The 21,888-nt window shown below is 38.6% G+C and overlaps 1 protein-coding gene across 9 annotated transcripts in view; it reads right to left on the bottom strand.

Annotated features, from left to right (window-relative positions):
• Nucleotides 1-362: 362 nt before the first annotated feature.
• The window catches only part of LOC127418654 (PHD finger protein 20-like), a 68,714-nt gene continuing 47,188 nt past the window's right edge, over nucleotides 363-21,888 (bottom strand). For 6 of the 9 annotated variants that reach the window (XM_051659313.1, XM_051659319.1, XM_051659316.1 and 3 more), the window contains 9 exons: nucleotides 18,542-18,712; nucleotides 18,313-18,408; nucleotides 12,915-13,046; nucleotides 12,119-12,297; nucleotides 11,414-11,513; nucleotides 9,583-9,778; nucleotides 8,798-9,203; nucleotides 8,228-8,462; nucleotides 6,197-7,384 (listed from right to left, as the gene is read on the bottom strand). In XM_051659313.1, the coding sequence (XP_051515273.1) occupies nucleotides 7,230-7,384; nucleotides 8,228-8,462; nucleotides 8,798-9,203; nucleotides 9,583-9,778; nucleotides 11,414-11,513; nucleotides 12,119-12,297; nucleotides 12,915-13,046; nucleotides 18,313-18,408; nucleotides 18,542-18,712 (1,670 nt within the window). In that variant the 3' untranslated portion in view covers nucleotides 6,197-7,229. Of the gene's footprint in view, nucleotides 2,383-6,196; nucleotides 7,385-8,227; nucleotides 8,463-8,797; nucleotides 9,204-9,582; nucleotides 9,779-11,413; nucleotides 11,514-12,118; nucleotides 12,298-12,914; nucleotides 13,047-18,312; nucleotides 18,409-18,541; nucleotides 18,713-21,888 lie in introns of those variants that run through there. The other 3 variants (XM_051659320.1, XM_051659322.1, XM_051659321.1) reach the window with 3 other exon arrangements.

The raw sequence follows: 21,888 nt of genomic DNA, 5'->3' as shown, positions 1-21,888 counted from the left end.
AAGGGGTGTACGTGGTCTGCAACAATCTTTAGGTAGGTGGTACGTGTCAAAGTAATATCCACATGAATGGTTTTAATGTTATGGCTGATCAGAGTATATATATATATATATATATATATACACACACACACACACACACACACACACACACACACACATGCATGCATTTTAGGGTTATTTCTTTATCTGCAAACTTGATTTTTGCAGGGCTTTAAATAATTTCCCTTTTATAACAGCTGTCACAGCTTGTTGTAGGACTTTGCAATTAGTGAAACCTATCTCAAATGTTATACTGATCTCTTGCAATCTGAACAGCAGAGATGTCATTTGTTATGGGAATACAAAACAAAATGAGTACAATATTCTTGGGCTTTAAATGTTCGCATTTATTTTCTTGCATTTTAATTGTGTCAAGATTTTCATAATGTTAAGGTAAATGCAATATATTATAGTTTCCCAGGGAACCCCCAATGTAAAAAGAAAACAAAAAGAAGACCATAACACTCCTAGTCTGATCACTGGATTTCCAGTAAAGGGAAAGCAACAGGGCAGATGTAAAAAAAATATAATACACAATATTGAGAAACGGTCATTAGGCTGTCAATCCCTTATATGAATCATACAGTGAAAGATACTGTATAAACAACAAAAATCGAACCCTTCAAACACCCTTCAGTATGACTTTGAATCCACAGATTTATAACGAATGTAGTTTGCATTCTTAATAGGTAAACGGTGCACAAACCGGCCTCAAAACAGTATGATATCAAGAACAGTATTTTTTTTTTTTTTAACACTAATAGTCTGAAAATAATAATAAATTGGCCCATGTTATATTAGGTGTCTTTAAATATTTTGTACTTACATTAAAAATAGCCATTTAATACAATGCACTTATTGTGCACATCTGTTTGGTTACACTGTACTTGCATTTAAAGTACCTGCATGTTATTTCACTGTTGACCCCTAAACCTACCTCACTGTGTAGTAGCAGCAAATCCAAATCTTGCGTGAGTTTTGCAGAACAACATGTACGCACACAATAAGTACATTGTATCCAATGTTTGATTTTTATATCCAAGTACATAGTTAGAGACACCTTATATAAAAAGGACCAAAAAAAAAAAAACTAACACCAAAGGGTGAGAACACTGAAAAGACCTCAGCCTTTCTTTCTTTATCTGACCACACACTCTTTCACACCCCAGACATACGCAGTTTAAAAAAAGATGACAGAAGTAAAAAGGCAGCAGAATCAATAACTTAAATACACAATTACAATAACTAAGGCATCCAATGACTTAAAAAAAAAAAAAAAATCAATCTTGTAGACTTGAAAGCAACAGGAAAAAACAACAAAAACTAATGAACACAGAAATAGAAAAACCTGCTTTAGGAACAAAACAAACCAGATAATATATACATACAAATATTAAGTATGCAAGTGGAAACAACATTCTGTGCCTGTTTAATACCAGTGGACTCTGCACACTGATTTAAAATACAAGCAACATCATTTGTCAAAATGACATTGTTAAAGGCAGAAAGTCCAGTATTAATGTATACGCATCAGATCAAAGATTACGTCATTTCTTAAATGCAGATTTAACATAGTTTTGATCAAGTATTAAAAACAACAACCAGAACATGAATTTAAGCAATTTTTTGGGTTATTTACACGATTACATGACTATATAGTACAAATATAGAAGGAAAATGCACATACTTTCAGGTTAAAATATATTTTCATATTGTCATATTTTCATTAACTACAGCAAAATCTAATTCGGGTCCTTAAGCTCTCTTTATCCAGAGCCAAGATGAACAAAACAGTCAAAAAAAAAAGATTGCTTATGAATAAACATGAAAAAAGTAGTATTTAGCAATAGTCAAGAAACAATAATAACAAAATAACCCTTATGAAAGACACAGCTAAGTGCTACAATGAAGCGTTATATTCCACAAATACAAAAACTGGTTGCTTGCATCAGATATTGTTAGCCTTATCTTACATCATAAAACTACAGTATCATATTCACGTTAGCTTGGATGGCTTGGCAAGGTGTTTCCTATCAAAAACAGACTGTTAACCATTTCTGCAGTTTCCTATGAGACTTTCAGGGCTCGGAAACTAAACATGAGCTTAATGTTTTCAGAGTTAACTTCACCATCAACAGTTCTGTGTGCATTCAGTTCAGTCTGAACCTTGTGTCAGTCTTTATGTTCTCTGGCACCCTCAAGAGGATGAGGAGCAGAGTGCGATCTGTTGGACTGTTCCCAAGTCAGTGAGGAGTTGTCTGATGCGATGCTTCAGCTGAGGGAGACGGGCCAGCGGATCTGGAGGTTCCAGCTCACCTGTGTAGTCAAGCCAACTCTCCAACACTACAGAGAGATTTCAATATGAGCAAATAATAAGTACAAAAATGTGGCAAGATTCATCATAAAACAGCAAAAATATACACACTTTAAACATACATTCAGCAATGTGGGCAGCTGTATTTTATCACTTGGATATACCAAGAAAACAAACTGCATGCCTTTATATATAAGTTAAAGTATCAGATTTATTCTTGCTCACAATTGTAACCAGTGGGAAACTACAGTCAAATTTTGCTTTGTTGCTCAATGGACCCTTTTTACAGGCTGTAATGACGCATTTCCGCCTTATTTAACAGCGTAAATCTAGCCAAATTTAATTATTTTGTGTAAATTTATAACATTGTACTTTGTATTACATTACCCTGGAATTAAAAACAAAACAAAAAAAGTTACCAAAGATGCCATGAGGTTTCTAACACAACTGCAGAGATAGTGACAGTAAATTTGCCATCTTCTCTCTTCTGACTATCGTAATCCTTCACTCTATATTTGTTCTTTAATTGGAAAGTTGTGGAAACATAATAGTGCCGTTTTTCTTTTGATTTTGGAGCAAATGGGTAAGCCAGTAATATATTTGCTGTGGTCTCCCACTCGCTGCTATCGATGTTTACTCTGTAACCGTTTAATTTGCGTTCCAAAACCCAGAAATGTGAAAAGGGTCATAGGACCCAAACAGAAAACTGTGAACAATAAAGTCAAATAATTGAATATATATATATATAATTTTTTTTTTTACTTACAAGCAGTTGTGGGGAAAAGGGAATGATAAACCAAGAATAACTGCATGTCTTTTTAATTTTACTTTGTTTCATTGTGACAGTACTTTGAAATCTGCCATTTTATAATGGGAATCAAGCAATCGCCTTTTCGAAAATGAGGCTGTGTTGTTAATATGGTCTGCACTTTTATTCTTGCATTATAGTTAACAACTCTGTGTAAAATACATCAACAACTTTTTTCAGACCCTTCAAAATTCACACAATTGTGATCAATGGTATTAAATGGTTTGTTAATGCTTCAATTTGCGACAAACCATTAAAACAGTTACGTTGCTTGGCAACTGTAAACAAGTTAGGCTAATTGCACTACATATTATACCGTCTCTCACTGTGCCTAACAACTCTTCATCGAGGTGAAATAACACACTCCACCAAAGTCTTTCAAGTCAGTCCACTGTCGGCCATGTTTGGAACGCTCCCGAGAGACTATTTCCAGTCATGCCAGTGCAGCTCCTGTCTACTTGAATGGGGGAATACCGAAATCTTAAAAACGGTTGGTCAAGGGGGGCCTGGGTAGCTCAGCGAGTATTGACGCTGACTACCACACTTGGAGACACGAGTTCGAATCCAGGGTGTGCTGAGTGACACCAGCCAGGTCTCCTAAGCAAACAAATTGGCCCAGTAGCTAGGGAGGGTAGAGTCACATGGGGTAACCTCCTCATGGTCGCTATAATGTGGTTGTCGCTCTCAGTGGGGCGCATGGCGAGTTGTGCGTGGATGCCGCGGAGAATAGTGTGAAGCCTCCACATGCACTACGTCTCCGCGGTAACGCGCTCAACAAGCCTAGTGATAAGATGCGCGGATTGATGGTCTCAGACGCGGAGGCAACTAAAATTAGTCCTCCGCCACCCAGATTGTGGTGAGTCACTATGCCACCACAAGGACTTGGAACACATTGGGAATTGTGCATTCCAAGAAAAGGGGAGAAAAAAAAAAAAAAAGATTACAATAAAAGAACACATTTCAAATCAGCAGTCAAATCTGACAACGCTGGTATCATAAATTGTGCTTCTTTGCCACAGATTACGCTAAAAACCGAAATTTTCCCGTTTTGTACAGCTAATGCGCATGTGCGTTCTCGAGTTGATAGGCTCTTTTACTTGTAAGGTGGGACTTCCTTTCTACATCCATTGACCGTTGGGCGCTAGAGCTTCTTGGTTGAGCGTTCCAATTTCTCCCATTCATTTAAATAGAAGTGGCCCATCTCTCATAAATAGCCTCTGCTGCACCTCGTGACATATAAAGCGCAATAGTGCCCGCTCACTTTTTCAGCCGCCTGTTTTACAGATGTGTTTTCCCCATTAATTTCTTCCATAGACTTTTCAAAAAAATCCTCCATTAAAAAGTTGTATTCCATGAACCAAACCAACCAGCTCTGAGGTGAATCCCAACATTACAGACTTTAAGGCAAAAAAGTAGTTGAAAATCAGACACAAAGACAAAGGTACAAATCTATGTACTTACTGTCTTTCATTAGGGCACAGACTACAATCCCATGAAGCATTGTGAATGATGTCAATGAATACAAATCAATGGAAATATATAAAACTACTGATTTTAGGTTGTTTATTAAGAGTATAGAAATAATATAGTTTGTTTATTGTGAAACATTCCAATAAACACAAATAAGTAGTTTGAGATTGAAGGCAGATGGACTGTATTTCGTCATTCACAGTGTGTCATGGGAATGGGTTTCACTGAATGCGGTTCTCTGATTGGTGGATCTTTCTCTGCTGTACCATGGGTAATGTAGCTGTTTACCATGAATTCCGCTATCAAACATGATTTTTAAACAATGAAGTTGAAATAACACAGACAGGTGGCTTCAATGGAAGCATATACCATCCATGAACAACCTTGTAGCTCACAGTATGTCTGTCTTTCAAGGTTTATAAGTTATCATTGAAAATCAATTCATCAAGTTGATTACTCTAAGGATTTTTTAAAATCTACCAACTAGAAAAACAATGACATCCAGGTCTGGAAATCACAATCTCTAACACATTCTAACATACAGATAAGCAAACGCCTATGACCACACATTATATACTAATGTGTTAAAGGAATATTCCGGGTTCAATGTAAGTTAAGCTTAATCGACAGCATTTGTAGCATTATGTTGATTACCAAAAAAAAATAATTTCGACTTGTACCTCTTTTTTTTAAGCAAAAAAGGCACTTACAATGGAAGTGAATGGGGCCAATCCATTAACGTTAAAATACTCACTGTTTCAAAAGTATAGCCACAAGACAAACAATATGCGTGTAAACATGATTTTAGTGTGATAAAATCTCTTATTAACCTTTACTGTGTAAAGTTATAGCCAATTTTACAACTCTGTTGCCATGGCAACGTAATGCCATAAACGACCGCAAAAACAATGAATGAATGAAAACAACATTACAGCTCAAATAATACATGAGTTTTAACAGAAGAATTAATGTAAGTGCTTTCATGAAATAAAAAGCTTCACATTTCTGCCTTTAAACCGAGAAAAAAAAAAAAGTGTCCATTTACCTCCATTGCCTTACTGTAACCCCGATTTTTTCTTTTTTTTTTTAAAGAAAGGGAGTGACGAGTCAAAATTAATTTGTGTGGTACATAATGACAAAAATGCTGTCAACTGAGCTTAACTTGTACGGAACCCGGAATATTCCTTCAAGTTGCTACACAAGAACTTAAAAACGGTTCAAGGAATGAAAACGTAAACCGAAAACGAATGAAATTTTTAGCAGAACGTAACAGAAAACTGAGACAAAGTGATTTTTAATTGTTCCGGAATGAAAACATTTTTTTTAAATGCTGGTAACTGGTTATAACCGGTTAATTTTGTTCTGATAATTTTTTCATGAAACTAAAGGCCAAAGGGTTTATCACAGTAAATTTCTGGAACTACACCAATTCATGTTACCAAAGATAAGTGAAACATGTGATTTGATCCTGAAGGAAACTGCTGCATCACACATTTCTTTGCCTCATTGCCCATTGTGGATGTTGCATTCTGTGAATGAAGACCTTTTTAAAAACTATGTATAAATACAACATATACTGTACATGCACGGCTAATCCAGATACAAGTAAAACATTATTAGAGGTAAAAAGTATACTTATCAGTTGTTTTCAAGTCTTCACTGAATTATTGTTAGATATGATGCATTAATTCAACCGGGTTCTCCTCAACAGGATGAAAGACACCATCAATCCTCAGCTCCAGGATCAGCAGGCAGGCTTTCGCAAAGACAGGTCTTGCACCGACCAGATTACAACACTGCTCATCGTCATGGAACAGTCACTTGAGTGGAACTCGCCTCTTTACGTCAACTTTATTGACTAAGAGAAAGCATTTGACAGCATGGATAGGCAGACCCTCTGGAAACTGCTGAGACATTATGGAGTGCCAGAGAAGATCACCAACATCATCAGGAACACCTACGAAGGTATGACCTGCAGAGTGCTCCATGGGCATCAACTCACTGATGCCTTTGCGGACAGGAGTGAGGCAAGGTTGTTTGCAATCGTCTTTCCTGTTCTTGTTGGCTATCGACTGGGTCATGAAGACATCCATAGCCCAAAAGCAAAACGGGATCCAGTGGACACCTTGGACACAGCTGGATGATTTGGACTATGCGGACGATCTGGCCCTTCTCTCCCACACCCAACAACAGATGCAGAAGACCAGCACGGCTGCGGAAAACTCAGCACGCCTGGGCCTTAACATCCACAAGGGGAAGAGCAAGACTCTAAAGATCAATGCCATTGTCAAGAGAAGCCCCATCACACAAGAAGGCGAGGCGCTAGAAGAGGTGGAGAACTTCACATATCTTGGCAGCATCGTAGATATGAAAGGTGAAGCGGACGCTGACATTAGAGTATGGATCGGCAAAGCGGGGTTAGCTTTCCTCCAACTGAAGAACGTCTGGAGATCAACTGACCTGAACATCAACACCAAGATCAGGATCTTTAACACGATCGTGAAGCCTGTCCTACTTTATGGAGCGGAGACCTGGAGAACCACTGCCACAACCATGAGGAGAATCCAGACAGTCATCAACACCTGCCTCGGAAGGATTCTACGGATTCACTGGCCCGAGACCATTAGCAATAAAGAACTTTGGCAGCGAAAAAAACAGCAACCAGTGGAGGACGAAATACTCCAAAGATGCTGGAGATGGATCGACCACACCCTCCGAAAACCTGCTTTCAGCATCACACGGCAAGCCCTCACCTGGAACCCACAAGGGAAGAGAAATCAAGGCCGACCAAAAAACAACTTGTGTCGTGATATAGAGGCAGACATAAAGGAGATGGGATACACCTAGAGACAACTCGAGAGACTGGCTCAGGACCGGGATGCCTGGAGAGCTCTCGTTGGCGGCCTATGCCCCAGGCGGGGCCAAAGGAGATGTTGATGCAATAATACAAATTTTATGCTGCTGGGTTTTGGCTGAGAAGCAGATCTGTAATTAAAATTATACTTAAGTGTTAATTAAATGTACCCTTATGATTTCGATGCCCATAAATCCACCACACAGAACAAAATTAATTGCTTATTTTGGGCTTGTTTTTCCAGACCAGGTTGCTTGTCTCTCTTGCAAGATCTGGCAATACTGCAACTGGAATTTCACCCACCCTTAGCACAGAGTACTGTCATTTTAAAAAGAACATTATTATCTGTTCTTTTATTTTGTTCTAAGCGGTAACCTTTTGTAAAGGAGGCAGCAGAACTTCTGAACCGGAACAAAAAAAAAAAAAGAAAAAACAGTTTTTCTCAAAACAAAATGAAAAACATTTCATTTTAGTCCCTGTTGCGATGTTGCGTGGCAACCGTAAATAGCCTACAGTTACACTAATAAACTATTTTACTTGGTGTAATATTGGCATCTTGTATTGCTATTGCCATCATTTTATAAAAGCACTAAGCCACTCAAGGGCATCCTTTACAGTAATTTTACCACAGTAAAGGGTTCACCAAGGTTTAAGAACACCCCTTAGTTCACAGTCACACACAAAGCCTCTCGGGGCTTACTGCTTTGGTATAGTTTATATTTTGTTGAAACACGGGTCTCACCGTCCAGTTCTCGCTCAATAAGGTCCATTCTGTGCGTCACCTCGTCCTGCACTGCCTCAATATGCTCCAGCAGGTTCAGCTGCCACTGCTGGTGCAGCAGAAGGTCAGGGTCTGGCTTGGGGTCGGGTGTCACGGGGTCAGGGGTCACAGGGTCAGGCTCCTCTTCCTTAAGGTTCACTGCACAGCTCTTCTCCTGCTCAGTGGACACCAGTAGCTTCATACGACTCTCCAGTTCCTAACGACATAAACGAATGACAGGCATGTTTAGTGTGTGCTTATGTTTTCACACTTGATGTGTAGTCCCAAATAAATATATTTTATTATAATGTTTCAATAAACCAAATGTTAGTTTACACTAGGGTCCAAATCCAATTTTTAGGCAAACCAAACACAAATCCACTCAACATTTATAGTCTGAACAACAAAATTACATGAAATCTAATTTTATAAAAAACTATTTCGAGCCACATTCGTACCTTGTTTCGTAAAGTGCAAACAGTCATAAAGACCAGACTAGATTTGGTCATTTTCTCAAGAGAATGTGAGTGAAAAAGTGAATGGGGTGCATACCTTACTAAAGGTGCAGTCGGCCAGCAGTTTGTGCTGTTCGTGGTCCAGCGGCATGCCGTACCTCTGCTCAGCCATCTCCAGGAGATCCTCTGTGCTCCTCAGGCTGTCCTCCAGCTCTGAACCACCCCGCGTCTCCACCACAAGTCTTCTCTCCACAGCCGGGTAGTACGTACGGGGCTTCTGGTAGCAGTGCTCGCTGCTAATATACGAGTCCTGGAAAGAGCAGTGCATCTCTATGGGCGACGGAACTTCACTCTTCAATGTCTCAAACTCATTAACTCCAAATTCAAGAGGTGAGGAGGGGAAGGGAGTAGCTATGCCAGAGTCACCAGCTGTCTTCCTTCGCAGGCCGTCTGTATGTTTCCAGGGCTGCCGCCAAAGCTTCAGGTCTGGATGAGCCTGTGTTCTAAAAGGGGGAAAGAATATAGTGGAGATTTTTACTAAAATAGCTGGCTGGATGGACAATAGGGCTGGGTGATATTGCTAAAAAGATATCTCAATATTTTTGAGACTTTTGATGGTAGATGTTCTATCTGTCTGTCTAGATTTTCTACTTTCTGGACTATCTGTTTGTACTACCAATGGAAGATGTGGGAAGTTTTCTGGAATAAGTTTGAAAACAATGTTTATTCTTGCAATTCTGTTTGTTGGCGCTTGGGGCACGGAATGTACACACTTCAGCTTTAAAATAAATATTCACAACGTAGCTTCATTTTGTATTGCCAGGAAAATTATTGTAAATATATCATATCACTCAGCCGTTATGGAGCACAGGAATGACTTACTGTAGGATGCTCATCTTGAGCTGGAGGCCATTGAGCACTTCAAACACCCGCTGGACGTCTCCCAGTAGCTGATGTGCAGCAGTCACTTTCTTACTGTTCTGATGAGAGTAATTCTCCTCCAGGAAAGACAAGCCGTACATATGACCGCTGCTTAACCAGTCTTTATCATACCAGTACCTCTGACTCTGCCTCTGGGCTGTGCACAGATACATACAGATTTGATTATTAATACCAAGAAAAACTGCAAAATTGCAGATCAATTGTAAAAGGTACTAATCATTCAAAGGACAAAAAAGCAGGAAATGTACAGAGCTAAGGCAACGGCATAGCAAACAATCCCAACTCCCACACACACATACACTTCATAGCTTTTCCAGTTTCCAGAAATGTATCAGACTCAAAAAGACAAAAAAATCTTGATAAAAACATAGCTATTTTTGATCAGCACAAAACGCCCCAAACAGAGTGCAGAAGTTATGAAATCTATAGCCAACATTTGGGAAGGGATCACTTTGAGCAGCTTTACAATTTGAATTGTAATATGATAAACGTTGGATTATCTCATTTTGATGCGCTGCTGAGCGTGTCCCGAACTCAGCCACTAGAGGGCACCGCTACCTCATGCAGTGCTGACTGAAGGACTCAATGAAGAATATTTTGAAATGCAAGACCATATCACGATTTCAATCTCAAAGTCACCATGAATTCAAAATAGACTATTCTTATTTTCTTATTGGATGTTGCTGTTTTTATTATAAATGATTTATACGTAGGGGTGGGTAAAAATATTTTTTTTCCGATTATTTGCAATCTTCATTTGAGCGATCTCGATATCGATTATTAAATTTCAAGATCGATGTATCACTCTATGCGTAACCTTCCACAACAAAGAGGACATCACTCGCATTTGCGTGCTATACGACTAAAGTGAATATATTTGGCAACTGGCTGCTAAATGTTTACATTTCACTCACCAGTAATTGTGTAGTTTAGTTGTGAAATGTTCAGCAGCGAGATCCTTTCACTGCGTGTTGAGAGTCAAAGTTATTCTGTGTAATGTGTCTTCAAGGACGAGATCCACACAACCTATTTGTCACTGAATACTGTCTACCCTTTCTGTTCTTTACAGTCAGTTGTTGATCAAAAACAACTACAACAAAACATGTAATTCTAATCATGCATCACACAGATGAGTTAAAGCCATTCGAGTCTTTCTCGTTAACATGCGCTCATTTAAAGGTGCTGTTTACAGAAATGTCATTTTTTTTGTTAAAGAGACAGTACCGGTTTTAGCACGTGTTCAACAAATCAATGAAAATACCTGTAAATAGTATAAATTATAAAAAATAACAATAAAAATAAAAACCATTTTATTTTTCTTGAATTACAATAGACCAGTCTCACTTAAATGATGTATTGACATTGAAAATCAGTAGCCTCCATCTCATACTCAAAGTATGTGCATGACGCAGAAGCAGCAGTGGCGTTATCCGAGGGAAGGTTGAATGACACATGTTTGGGTAAAAAGTGCTTATCAAGAAAGCACAAGACATCGCATTCTCAATAAGATACCCCCCATGAAATATTAACACTGCCCCTTCTGTTATTTTTTTATGGATTTACACAATTCACTTTGGTCACATTTTCAGGTCAAAAAAACTGAATTATAGATAAATCCAGAAGAATCACATTCCCTGCTATTTGGCCTGTAAGAATCAGACTTTGAACCTTATCCGATTATGATGGCTGTTCCTGAACACACATTGCCTTGACACAAATCTCCAGATACACTACAATAAAAAAGGTTTAGGGGAATGTTAAAGCTTCTCACCTGGTGGGTCTCTGCAGATGTAGCAGCTGTAGGTGTCTGGCACACTGTCCTCATACAGACCCATACACGTACCATGCTGCCAGCACAGACACTCATCACACTACAGAAAACACACAGGAAACATTGCTTCAGACTCTCAGATGAACACCGAATGTGCCAATGTATACTGTGATTTAGACTCATATTTTATGATTTCATGGGGGATAAAAATGGGTATGTTTTTATGACATTTATATTTATCTAAAACTTTACTAAATTAAAATTATTCCTAATTTACTATGCAAGTAATTCTGAAAATGTTTAATATAAAAAGGTTTAGTTTTCATATCAAGAACATAATTAGGAGCCATTTAGACCAAACACATTTTTGTGCTGAAAAAAGGTAGATGCAGTGCAGTGAATGATGATAATAATACTTGCAATAATATGTGGCAAAAGTCCCATTTAAATCTTTTCATGGGTTTTTCCAGAAAAAAAAAAAAGTTTAAAATGGGTACATACTAACTGTTCGACTAATTCAGTGTTTTTGGTGTTTATGGTTAAAACAGACTTTTTTGTATTTGGTATACTAACATAAATGTACCAAATGGAAAAGAAACATGTTATCATATATAATGGTATATAAACATATAATTGTATCAAACGAGATCTGGAAGAGGGGTGGGGGTTGGGTTTGGGGGTGGCATTCAGAGGGTGGAAGTTCACCTGTATCATGAAGTCATTCTCCTCCTGAACTTCACAGATACAGCGGATGATCTCTGAGCCATGAGTGACCTTATCTACACCCTGCTCTGAGAGGGGCATGTTCAGATCCAGCTCAGGGTCAGACTCATCCTCACTCCATATAGGACTGTCTGAAGACAAATCACTGCTGCTGTCTTCACCTGGCGCAAACCAAAACGAGAGCAAACATTTCAAATACCATTTTCCGTTGACTATTTTTACAAAACTGTCTTTCATGCAAAGTAGTAATCATCTACTCTAAATCACATATGCGCACACACACACACACACACACACACTAAAAGGATAGTTTACTCAAAAATGAAAAGTATGTCATCATTTACTCATCATCATGTTGTTCCAAATTAGTATGACTTGCTTTATTCTTTGGAACACAAAAGAAGATGATATGCAGAATGACAGCATCATTCACTGTTTGACTGCATTGCATGTTTTCCATTCAATGAAATTGCTGTCATTCTCTCTAAAATCATCAACAGAAGAAAGCAAGTCAAACTGGTTAGAAATAACATGAGGGTTAAGCAAATTATGATGGGGAGAACTCTCTCTTTAATGGCGTCTAACATCATTATTAGAAAGAATCTGCACAGAGGCAGCAAATGAAGAAATATCTGACAAAAAAATAAAGACATCAGATAGCTACTCAATACACTCAAAGGCAACATTATGCAAAGACAAACAAGAAATGAAAGAGTCAGGAAAATAACACAAAGCAGGTGTCTGCGAGTTCGGAGGTTCTGCGTTCTGTGGTACCCACCCTGGCTGAGCATCATTTTGGGGCAGTGTCCCGTGTAGGAGCGGTGTGTGAGGGAGAGGGGCAATTTGAAGGCCGAATTCAGATTGCAGGGGACAGACTTTAAGCCAATGCTCTCCTCAGTGCTGTAATATTCTGTCAGAGGAAGAGCAGAGGCCACAAAGGATTAAAACACAGGCCAAGCGGTTCCTCATCGATCAGGTGGCTTGTAGATCTGATTCTGCAGGTCTTAATCCTAAACTTTGTGAAGTTTGACTGGTAATTACAATGCTCATCTTGTGGGCGGAAGTGGAAGTGCAGTTTCATAGTGTTTTACTAACCGAAGACTAAAGACACACAAAATCATGACACAGAGTAGCTAAGTAGGAGTGGCAAATCTAAACACGCAGAGCAATTCTTGAGAAATTGAAACAATTAATTTTAAGAGAATAGAATACTCAAAATCATAAAGACGTTCATAAAGAGGAAAAGTGACGGGACTAAGGCTGTAAAACTATGCAGCTGAAGCGTTTACTGTATAGATTTACTGACTTTGAGAAAAAGCTTTTAACAGCAACTAAAAGGACAACAAGTTAGAACTAATGATAGACAGATAAACTGGGCAAAACCTAGAGCTGAAGTCAGAAGTTTACATACACCTTAGCCAAATACATTTAAACTCAGTTTTTCACAATTCCTGACATTTAATCATAGAAAACATTCCCTATCTTAGGTCAGTTAGTAAACTATTTTAAGAATGTGAAATGTCTCCATTTCTGAGTGACTCCAGCCAGGTCTCCTAAGCAACCAAATTGGCCCTTGTTGCTAGGAAGGGTAGAGTCACATGCGTTAACCTCCTCGTGCTTGCGATTAGTGGTTCTCGCTCTCAATGGGGCATGTGGTAAGTTGTGCGTGGATCACGGAGAGTAGCATGAGCCTCCACATGCTGGGAGTCTCCGCGGTGTCATGCGCAACGAGCCACGTGATAAGATGCGCGGATTGACAGTCTCAGAAGCGGAGGCAACTGAGACTTGTCCTCCGCCACCTGGATTGAGGTGAGTAACCGCGCCACCATGAGGACTTAGAGTGCATTGGGAATTGGGCATTCCAAATTGGGGAGAAAAGGGGATTAAAAAAAAAATGTCAGAATAAAAGTAGAGAGAATAATTTATTTCAGCTTTTATTTCTTTCATCACGTTCCCAGTGGGTCAGAAGTTTACATACACTTTGTTAGTTTTTGGTAGCATTGCCTTTAAATTGTTTAACTTGGGTCAACATTTTCGGGTAGCCTTCCACAAGCTGCTCACAATAAGTTGCTGGAATTTTGGTCCATTCGTCCAGACAGAACTGGTGTAACTGAATCAGGTTTGTAGGCCTCCTTTCTCGTACATGCTTTCTTAATTCTGCCCACAAATCAGATTGAGGTCAGTGCTTTGTGAGGACCACTCCAATACCTTGACTTTGTTGTTCTGAAGCCATTTTGCCACAACTTTGGAAGTATGCTTGGGGTCATTGTCCATTTGGAAGACCCATTTGCGACCGATCTTTAACTTCCTGGCTGATGTCTTGAGATTTAGCTTCAATATATCCACATTATTTTCCTTCCTCATGATGCCATCTATTTTGTGAAGTGCACCAGTCCCTCCTGCAGCAAAGCACCCCCACAACATGATGCTTCCACCCCCATGCTTAACGGTTGGAATGGTGTTCTTCGGCTTGCAAGCCTCACCCTTTTTCCTCCAAACTTAACGATAGTCATCATGGCCAAAAAGTTTAATTTTTATTTCATCAGACCAGAGAACATTTCTCAAAAAAGTAAGATCTTTGTCCCCATGTACACTTGCAAACTGTAGTCTGGCTTTTTTAATGGCGGTTTTGGAGCACTGGCTTCTTCCTTGCCGAGCAGCCTTTCAGGTTATGTCAATATAGGACTCGTTTTACTGTGGATATAGATACTTGTCTACCTGTTCCCTCCATTATCTTCACAAGGTCCTTTGCTGTTGTTCTGGGATTGATTTCCACTTTTCGCACCAAACTACGTTCATCCCTAGGAGACAGAATGCGTCTCCTTCCTGAGCAGTATGATGGCTGCGTGGTCCCATGGTGTTTATACTTGCATACTATTGTTTGTACAGATGAATGTGGTACCTTCAGGCATTTGGAAACTGCTCCCAAGGAAGAACCAGACTTGTGGAGGTCCACAATTTTGTTCTGAGGTCTTGGCTGATTTCTTGATTTTCCCATGATGTCAAGCAAAGAGGCACTGAGTTTGAAAGTAGGCCTTAAAATACATCCACAGGTACACCTCCAATTCAATACACCTCTTCTCAGAATCTAATTGGCTAATTGTCTAAAGGCTTGACATAATTTTCTGGAATTTTCCAAGCTGCTTAAAGGCACAGTTAACTTAGTGTACGTAAACTTCTGAGAATTGTGATATAGTCAATTAAAAGTGAAACAATCTCTCTGTAAACAACTGTTGGAAAAATTACTTGTGTCATGCTCAAAGTAGATGTCCTAAATGACTTGCCAAAACTATAATTTGCCATCATTAAATCTGTGGAGTGGTTAAAAGAATTAGTTTTAAGGGGGCCTGGGTAGCTCAGCGAGTAAAGGCGCTGACTACCACCCCTGGAGTCGCGAGTTCAAATCCAAGGTGTGCTGAGTGACTCCAGCCAGGTCTCCTAAGCAACCAAATTGGCCCGGTTGCTAGGGAGGGTAGAGTCACATGGGGTAACCTCCTCGTGGTCGCTATAATGAGTGGTTTTCACTCACGGTAGGGCACGTGGCGAGTTGTGCATGGATGCCGCGGAGAACAGCGCGAAGCCTCCACACCCGCTATGTCTCCGCGGTAACGCTCAACAAGCCATATGATAAAATGCGTGGATTGACTGTCTCAGTTGTGGAGGCAACTGAGATTTGTCCTCCACCACCCGGATTGAGGCGAGTCACTACGCCACCATGAGGACTTAGAGCGCATTGGGAATTGGGCATTCCAAACTGGGGAGAAAAGGGGAGGGAAAAAATATAGTTTTAATGACTTCAACCTAAGTGTATGTAAACTTCTGACTTCAACTGTAGGCATTTTGAGATTACTGATATTAACTGATAACAGTGTTCACCATGGCCAATTAACTGTCAGGTGCCCCTAGAATCCCTTCCAAAATGTACTGTCTGGCACATTGCTAAACAATATATTTAAATTGTAAGTGAATTTACTGAAAAATCGGTGGCATTTTACAGTTCTGTTCTACATTTACTTACTATATAATTACAACTACAGTAATTACTAGGTACTAACACAAAACCTAAACCCAACCCTAACCCATATTAAGTACATGTATGATGTAGTTACCTAATAGTATTTGGTACTTTCTTGGATATATATACTGCAAGTATACAAACTGTAAAATAAAGTGTAACCTAAAAAAAAAAAAAAAAGTTTAATAATAAATGTTTAATTTCAGTCATTCCATGTCAACAGAACTGGTGGGGGGGGGGGGGGGTTGAAAGATAAACAAATGATGAAACAAGGCAAAATATTAAATGTCATAGATCAAAAAAATTAAGAATTCCATTATAAGGTAGGGGGTGTCAAAATTATTTTTTTCACCTCTTAATTTAGAGCAAAACTACAGACACAAAATAAAAGCCTTAAAAATATGGCAGGATGATTATTTTATTTTACATTTTAAATGTGGAGTGCATATAACTCCAGAAACATTAAAGATATCAGTAACACTTTACAATAAGGTTCCATTTGTTAACATTAGTTAACATGAACTAACAATGAACTATACTTTTACAGCATTTATTAAATGTTAATTAAAACAAATACTATTTTTTTTTTAATCAAAAGTTGTATTAGTTAACATTAGTTAACATAAGCACTATGAGCTAACATGAACTAACAATGAACGATTGTATTTTTATTAAAGAGGCCCTATTATGCTTTTTGAGATTTTACCTTTCCTTTAGTGTGTAACAGCTCTTTGTGCATGTAAAAGTTCTGCAAAGTTACAAAGCACAAAGTCCACACAAAATGGAGTTATTCTTTCCCACAGACAACACTTCTCAAGAACTACACGATGGATTTATTTTTTTTATTATTTTACGTCTGCAATCCATGGTAGTGCTCAGCTAACTTGCTATGTAATGTTATTGTTTTGGTAAGGGTTTCCTATTCAGCTGTGGGCCGGCTTTTACCTAAAACTGTGTAAAATGGTCGATCTCAAGAGTCATATAATTATATAATTACAAGCTGTAATGTTACGGCCGCTATCCGCAGTAGTCCACGGCTAACTTGCTCACTAACCGGTAGTAAGCCTCTGTTCTCCGTTCATATCTCGGGTGAAAATTTTTTGGCTACACCCATTCCAGCAAAAGATGACAAACTTAAATGCACTACGTGTCTTTTACTTGAAGCTTTGTAAGGTTCACAATAATCAACAGTATACTTGTAAGAAAGTTACAAAAGTAAAACTTACCACTGTGAAACATCCTGCTCAAGTCATGCTTTCGAAGGTGGTTTGGTTCGATCAGCTTGTTCTTCCAAAATTTCATTATCGGAGTCGGGCTAGAGCTGGTACGGCAAAAACCGACGCCACTGTTACCATAGTTACAATAGTGTTTACAGCTGCTCAGGAAGACTCGGGAGCTGAAACTTGGTTATGGTAAGGGGCGTTCCATTTCCGACACGCTCTACACGGTTGACAAATCACAACAGACTGGGCCAGCTGACCAATCAGAGCAGACTGGGCTTTTCGGAAAGGGGGGCTTTAAAGAGACAGGAGCTAAATCAGAGCGTTTCAGCCAGAGGATGATGAGAGGGGTTGCAGCAATGCACAGTATGAGAAAAATAATGTGTTTTTTGAACATTAAAGCATGTAAACCTATTCTAGTAGATCCCCAAAATAAAATCATGAACCTGTAAATTAGCATAATATGAGCTCTTTAACTAACATTAACCAAGATTAATAAATGCTGTAAAAAAAATATTGTTTATTGTTTGTTCGTGATACTTAATGCATTTACTAATGTTAACAAATGGAGCCTTATTGTAAAGTGTTACCTAGATATCTTAATATACTTTTAGATTCTGGTTCAGAACAAACTTTCCTTTTGGTATCTCCATTTTAAGGTTCTATATACTTAAATTCCAAAGATATGGGGCTCTCAATGTGGCTTCATCCAAATTTTCTTTAATTTTCTACATTTTTAATGGTTGGAAACCAAATGTGGGTCACATGATATAAAGCTAGTTTTTCTTGTGTAAAAAAGGTCAAAATAATGTTGAAAGTAAAGCATAACTTAATTCGCATAAACAATAAGATTTTAGAGACTTGTCGTTAAAGCAGGCAAAGAGGCAGCAACAGAGAGCCAGAGACACACAAACACCACTGCACTGAAACAGCCATCTAACCTGACTTCGACTTCTTTTTCTTCTTCTTTTTCTTCAGTTTAATGCGGAAGAAATCCCTCTGTCGCTTCTCTCTCAGACTCTCTCGTTCTTTAATCCCTACAGTAACAAATACAGAAGTGAAAATCAATCCCTATTACGGTCACTGACAGATTGAAGTAATATTCAGGAGGAATCAACGTGTGCATGTGCACAGAAATAGATAGAATGAAGACACGATGCTTTCCAATACCTGTTTCCTTGGCAACCCAGTCTCTGTCGTCATGCAGCGAGCGGTTGATGTGTTGGTTCTCTTTGCTCCTTTCTGCACCCAGCGTGTTTGAGCGCTGCCGGTGCATGCTGCCAGCAGCAGGGGGAGACAGAGTGTGGCCTGGCTTACTGTCACTGAGAGGGGACAGTGTATCTGTGGGACAAAGGAAGTTTGTTTGAGGCTGCAGGTGTGCTCATGCAAAATAAAAAATGCATATATTTCTGCAGAATTGGTAGTACAGAGCACTGATTCATATCGGATCTGTGCATTAACCTAAATTATTTGTTGCTGTGTTTATGTTGTCATTAATATTAATTTTCCTTTAACACGTTTACCAACAATCCTGACATTATATTCAGCTCTGTGTGAGTGATGAACACTGGTTGGAATAGTGCAGAATCTTTGCAATGTGTCCAGGTTCATTACACTGACACAAACACACCACAAAACATAAACATATAATGATGAAGTGATGGAGAAAGAACCTCTTAACCGTAATTTTTTTGACAAAACAAACACAGATGGGACCTGTGAAAACTGCATTCACATGACTCACCGGAGTTAAGTATCAGCGTTTGCTCGTGACGTGATGCGCTTCCATCTTAGTGGGCAATTCGGATAAAGGATCATCTATGTGTGCAGTGCCAGCGCTAAAAGCAAAACAAGACGTCCTCTGCAGCGCTTTTCATGTGGAGTTCAAAATGTTGCAAATCATGTTAATGCGACTTCAAGATTGTTGTAGCAAAGTGGGTCGATTAATATTGTGTTGAGTTTAAGAAATTTATTGCCCATTGCAATGAAAACGCAAAATATGGGGACGCGATATTTCAATAAGTCAACCTCCCACTTAGACTTTCAGAAAATGATTACTGTTACTTGAATTGGTGCTATTTTAGTGCATTACTATCTTTATACTGTCGAATGCTTTGTTTGAAAAAAAGTTAAAACATTGTTAAATATTGTTTTCTAAGAGGTAACCAAATATATTTTGACAGGAAAATAAGTATAGAGCAAAACTGAAGCACTCAAAAACTGCGATTAATCACGACGAACTATGAAAAGTCATGCAATTAATTGTGATTATTTTAATAGATTGACAGCACTAATAAAAATATATTATACATAATATGTAGATTATTTATAAAAATCTATTAATGTAATAATAAAAAAAGGTTTTCACATTTGAGATAATACCAGGAAATTCCATTATAATTCCGTTTATATATATATATATATATATATATATATATATATATATATATATATATATATATATATATTCATTCTATGAATGCATATTGTTCATATAATTTTCTCCCCATTACTGGTGACGCTGGTGTATAAAACAAAATATAAATTACACATACAGTACCTGTCATACTTGTTATTTTCGACTTTATTTACGGGTAATCAATTAGTTGTTTTTTTGTGGCTTAGATACTTGACTACAAAATTACTACAAACTGCCCATCCCTAGTAAACTTGGTGATAAGATATAGAAACAAAAAACATAAAAAGTATAGTTGAAGTCAGAAGCTTACATACACTTAGCTTTTCACAATTCCTGACATTTAATCGTATAAAACATTCCCTGTCTTAGGTCAGTTAGGGTCACTACTTGTATTTTAAGAATGTGAAATGTCAGAATAATAGTAGAGAGAATTATTTATTTCAGCTTTTATTTTTTTCATCACATTCCCAGTGGGTCAGAAGATTACATAGACTTTGTTAGTATTTGGTAATATTGCCTTTGAATTGTTTAATTTGGGTCAAACATTTTGGCTAGCCTACAACAAGCTTCTCACAATAAGCTGCTGGAATTTTGGCCATTCCTCCAGACAGAACTGGTGTAACTGAGTCAGGTTTGTAGGCTTCCTTGCTCGAACATGCTTTTTCAAATCTGCCCACAAATTTTCTATTGGAGTGACGTCAGGGCTTTGTGAGGACCACTCCAATACCTTGACTTTGTTCACCTGAAGCCATTTTGCCACAACTTTGGAGGTATGCTTGGGGTCGTTGTCCATTTGGAAGACCCATTTGCGACCGAGCTTTAACTTCCTGGCTGATGTCTTAAGATGTTAGCTTCAATATATCCACATAATTTTCCTTCCTTCCTCATGATGCCATCTATTTTGTGAAGTGCACCAGTCTCTCCTGCAGCAAAGCACCCCCATGCTTCACGGTTAGCATGGTGTTCTTCGGCTTGCAAGCCTCACCCTTTTTCCTCCAAACATAACGATGGTCATTATGGCCAAACAGTTCAAATATTTGTTTCATCAGACCAGAGGACATTTCTCCAAAAAGTAAGATCTTTGACCCCATGTGCACTTGGTCTGGCTTTTTTTATGGCGGTTTTGGAGCACTGACTTCTTCCTTGCTGAGCAGCCTTTCAGTTTATGTCGATATAGGACAAGTTTAACTGTGGATATAGATACTTGTCTACCTGTTTCCTCCAGCATCTTCACAAGGTCCTTTGCTGTTGTTCTGGGATTGCTTTGCACTTTTCACACCAAACTACATTCATCTCTAGGAGAGAGAATGCATCTCCTTCCTGAGCGGAATGATGGCTGCGTGGTCCCATGGTGTTTATACTTGCGTACTATTGTTTGTACAGATTAACGTGGTACCTTCAGGCGTTTGGAAATTGCTCCCAAGGATGAACCAGACTTGTGGTGGTCCACAATTTTTTTCTGAGGTCTTGGCTTGGATTTCTTTTGATTTTCCCATAATGTCAAGCAAAGGTAGGCCTTAAAATACATCCACAGGTACACCTCCAGTTGACTCCAATTAGCCTATCAGAAGCTAATTTGCTAAAGGCTTGACATCGTTCTCTGGAATTTTCCGAGCTGCTTAAAGGCACAGTTAACTTAGTGTATGTAACCTTCTGACACACTGGAATTGTGATATAGTCAATTAAAAGTGAAACAATCTGTTTGTAAACAATTGTTGGAAAAATTACTCGTGTCATGCACCAAGCTGATGTCCTAAATTACTTGCCAAAACTATAATTTGCTAATATGAAATATGTGGAGTGTTTAAAAAATTAGTTTTAATGGCTTCAACCTAAGTGTTTGTAAACTTCTGACTTCAACTGTACATGATCAGTGAATGTTAAGATATTGGCACATGTTTCATGTGACGTCACTGTATGAACGCGCCACCATGTTTGTGACCAATATTCCATATACCTCAATTGAGCTGTGCTGTGAGATGTGACAAGAACATTCTTCAGGATTTAAAAGTAGCTCCTACATTTACACAGACGGGATCATCACAGATGTTTTTTTAATACTGTGACTAAATCAGACCAGAAAACACTACAAAAACAT

This window comes from Myxocyprinus asiaticus, chromosome 28 (genome assembly GCF_019703515.2).
Source record: "Myxocyprinus asiaticus isolate MX2 ecotype Aquarium Trade chromosome 28, UBuf_Myxa_2, whole genome shotgun sequence".
Taxonomy (NCBI): domain Eukaryota; kingdom Metazoa; phylum Chordata; class Actinopteri; order Cypriniformes; family Catostomidae; genus Myxocyprinus; species Myxocyprinus asiaticus.
This window is presented reverse-complemented; position numbering and strand designations above follow the sequence as displayed.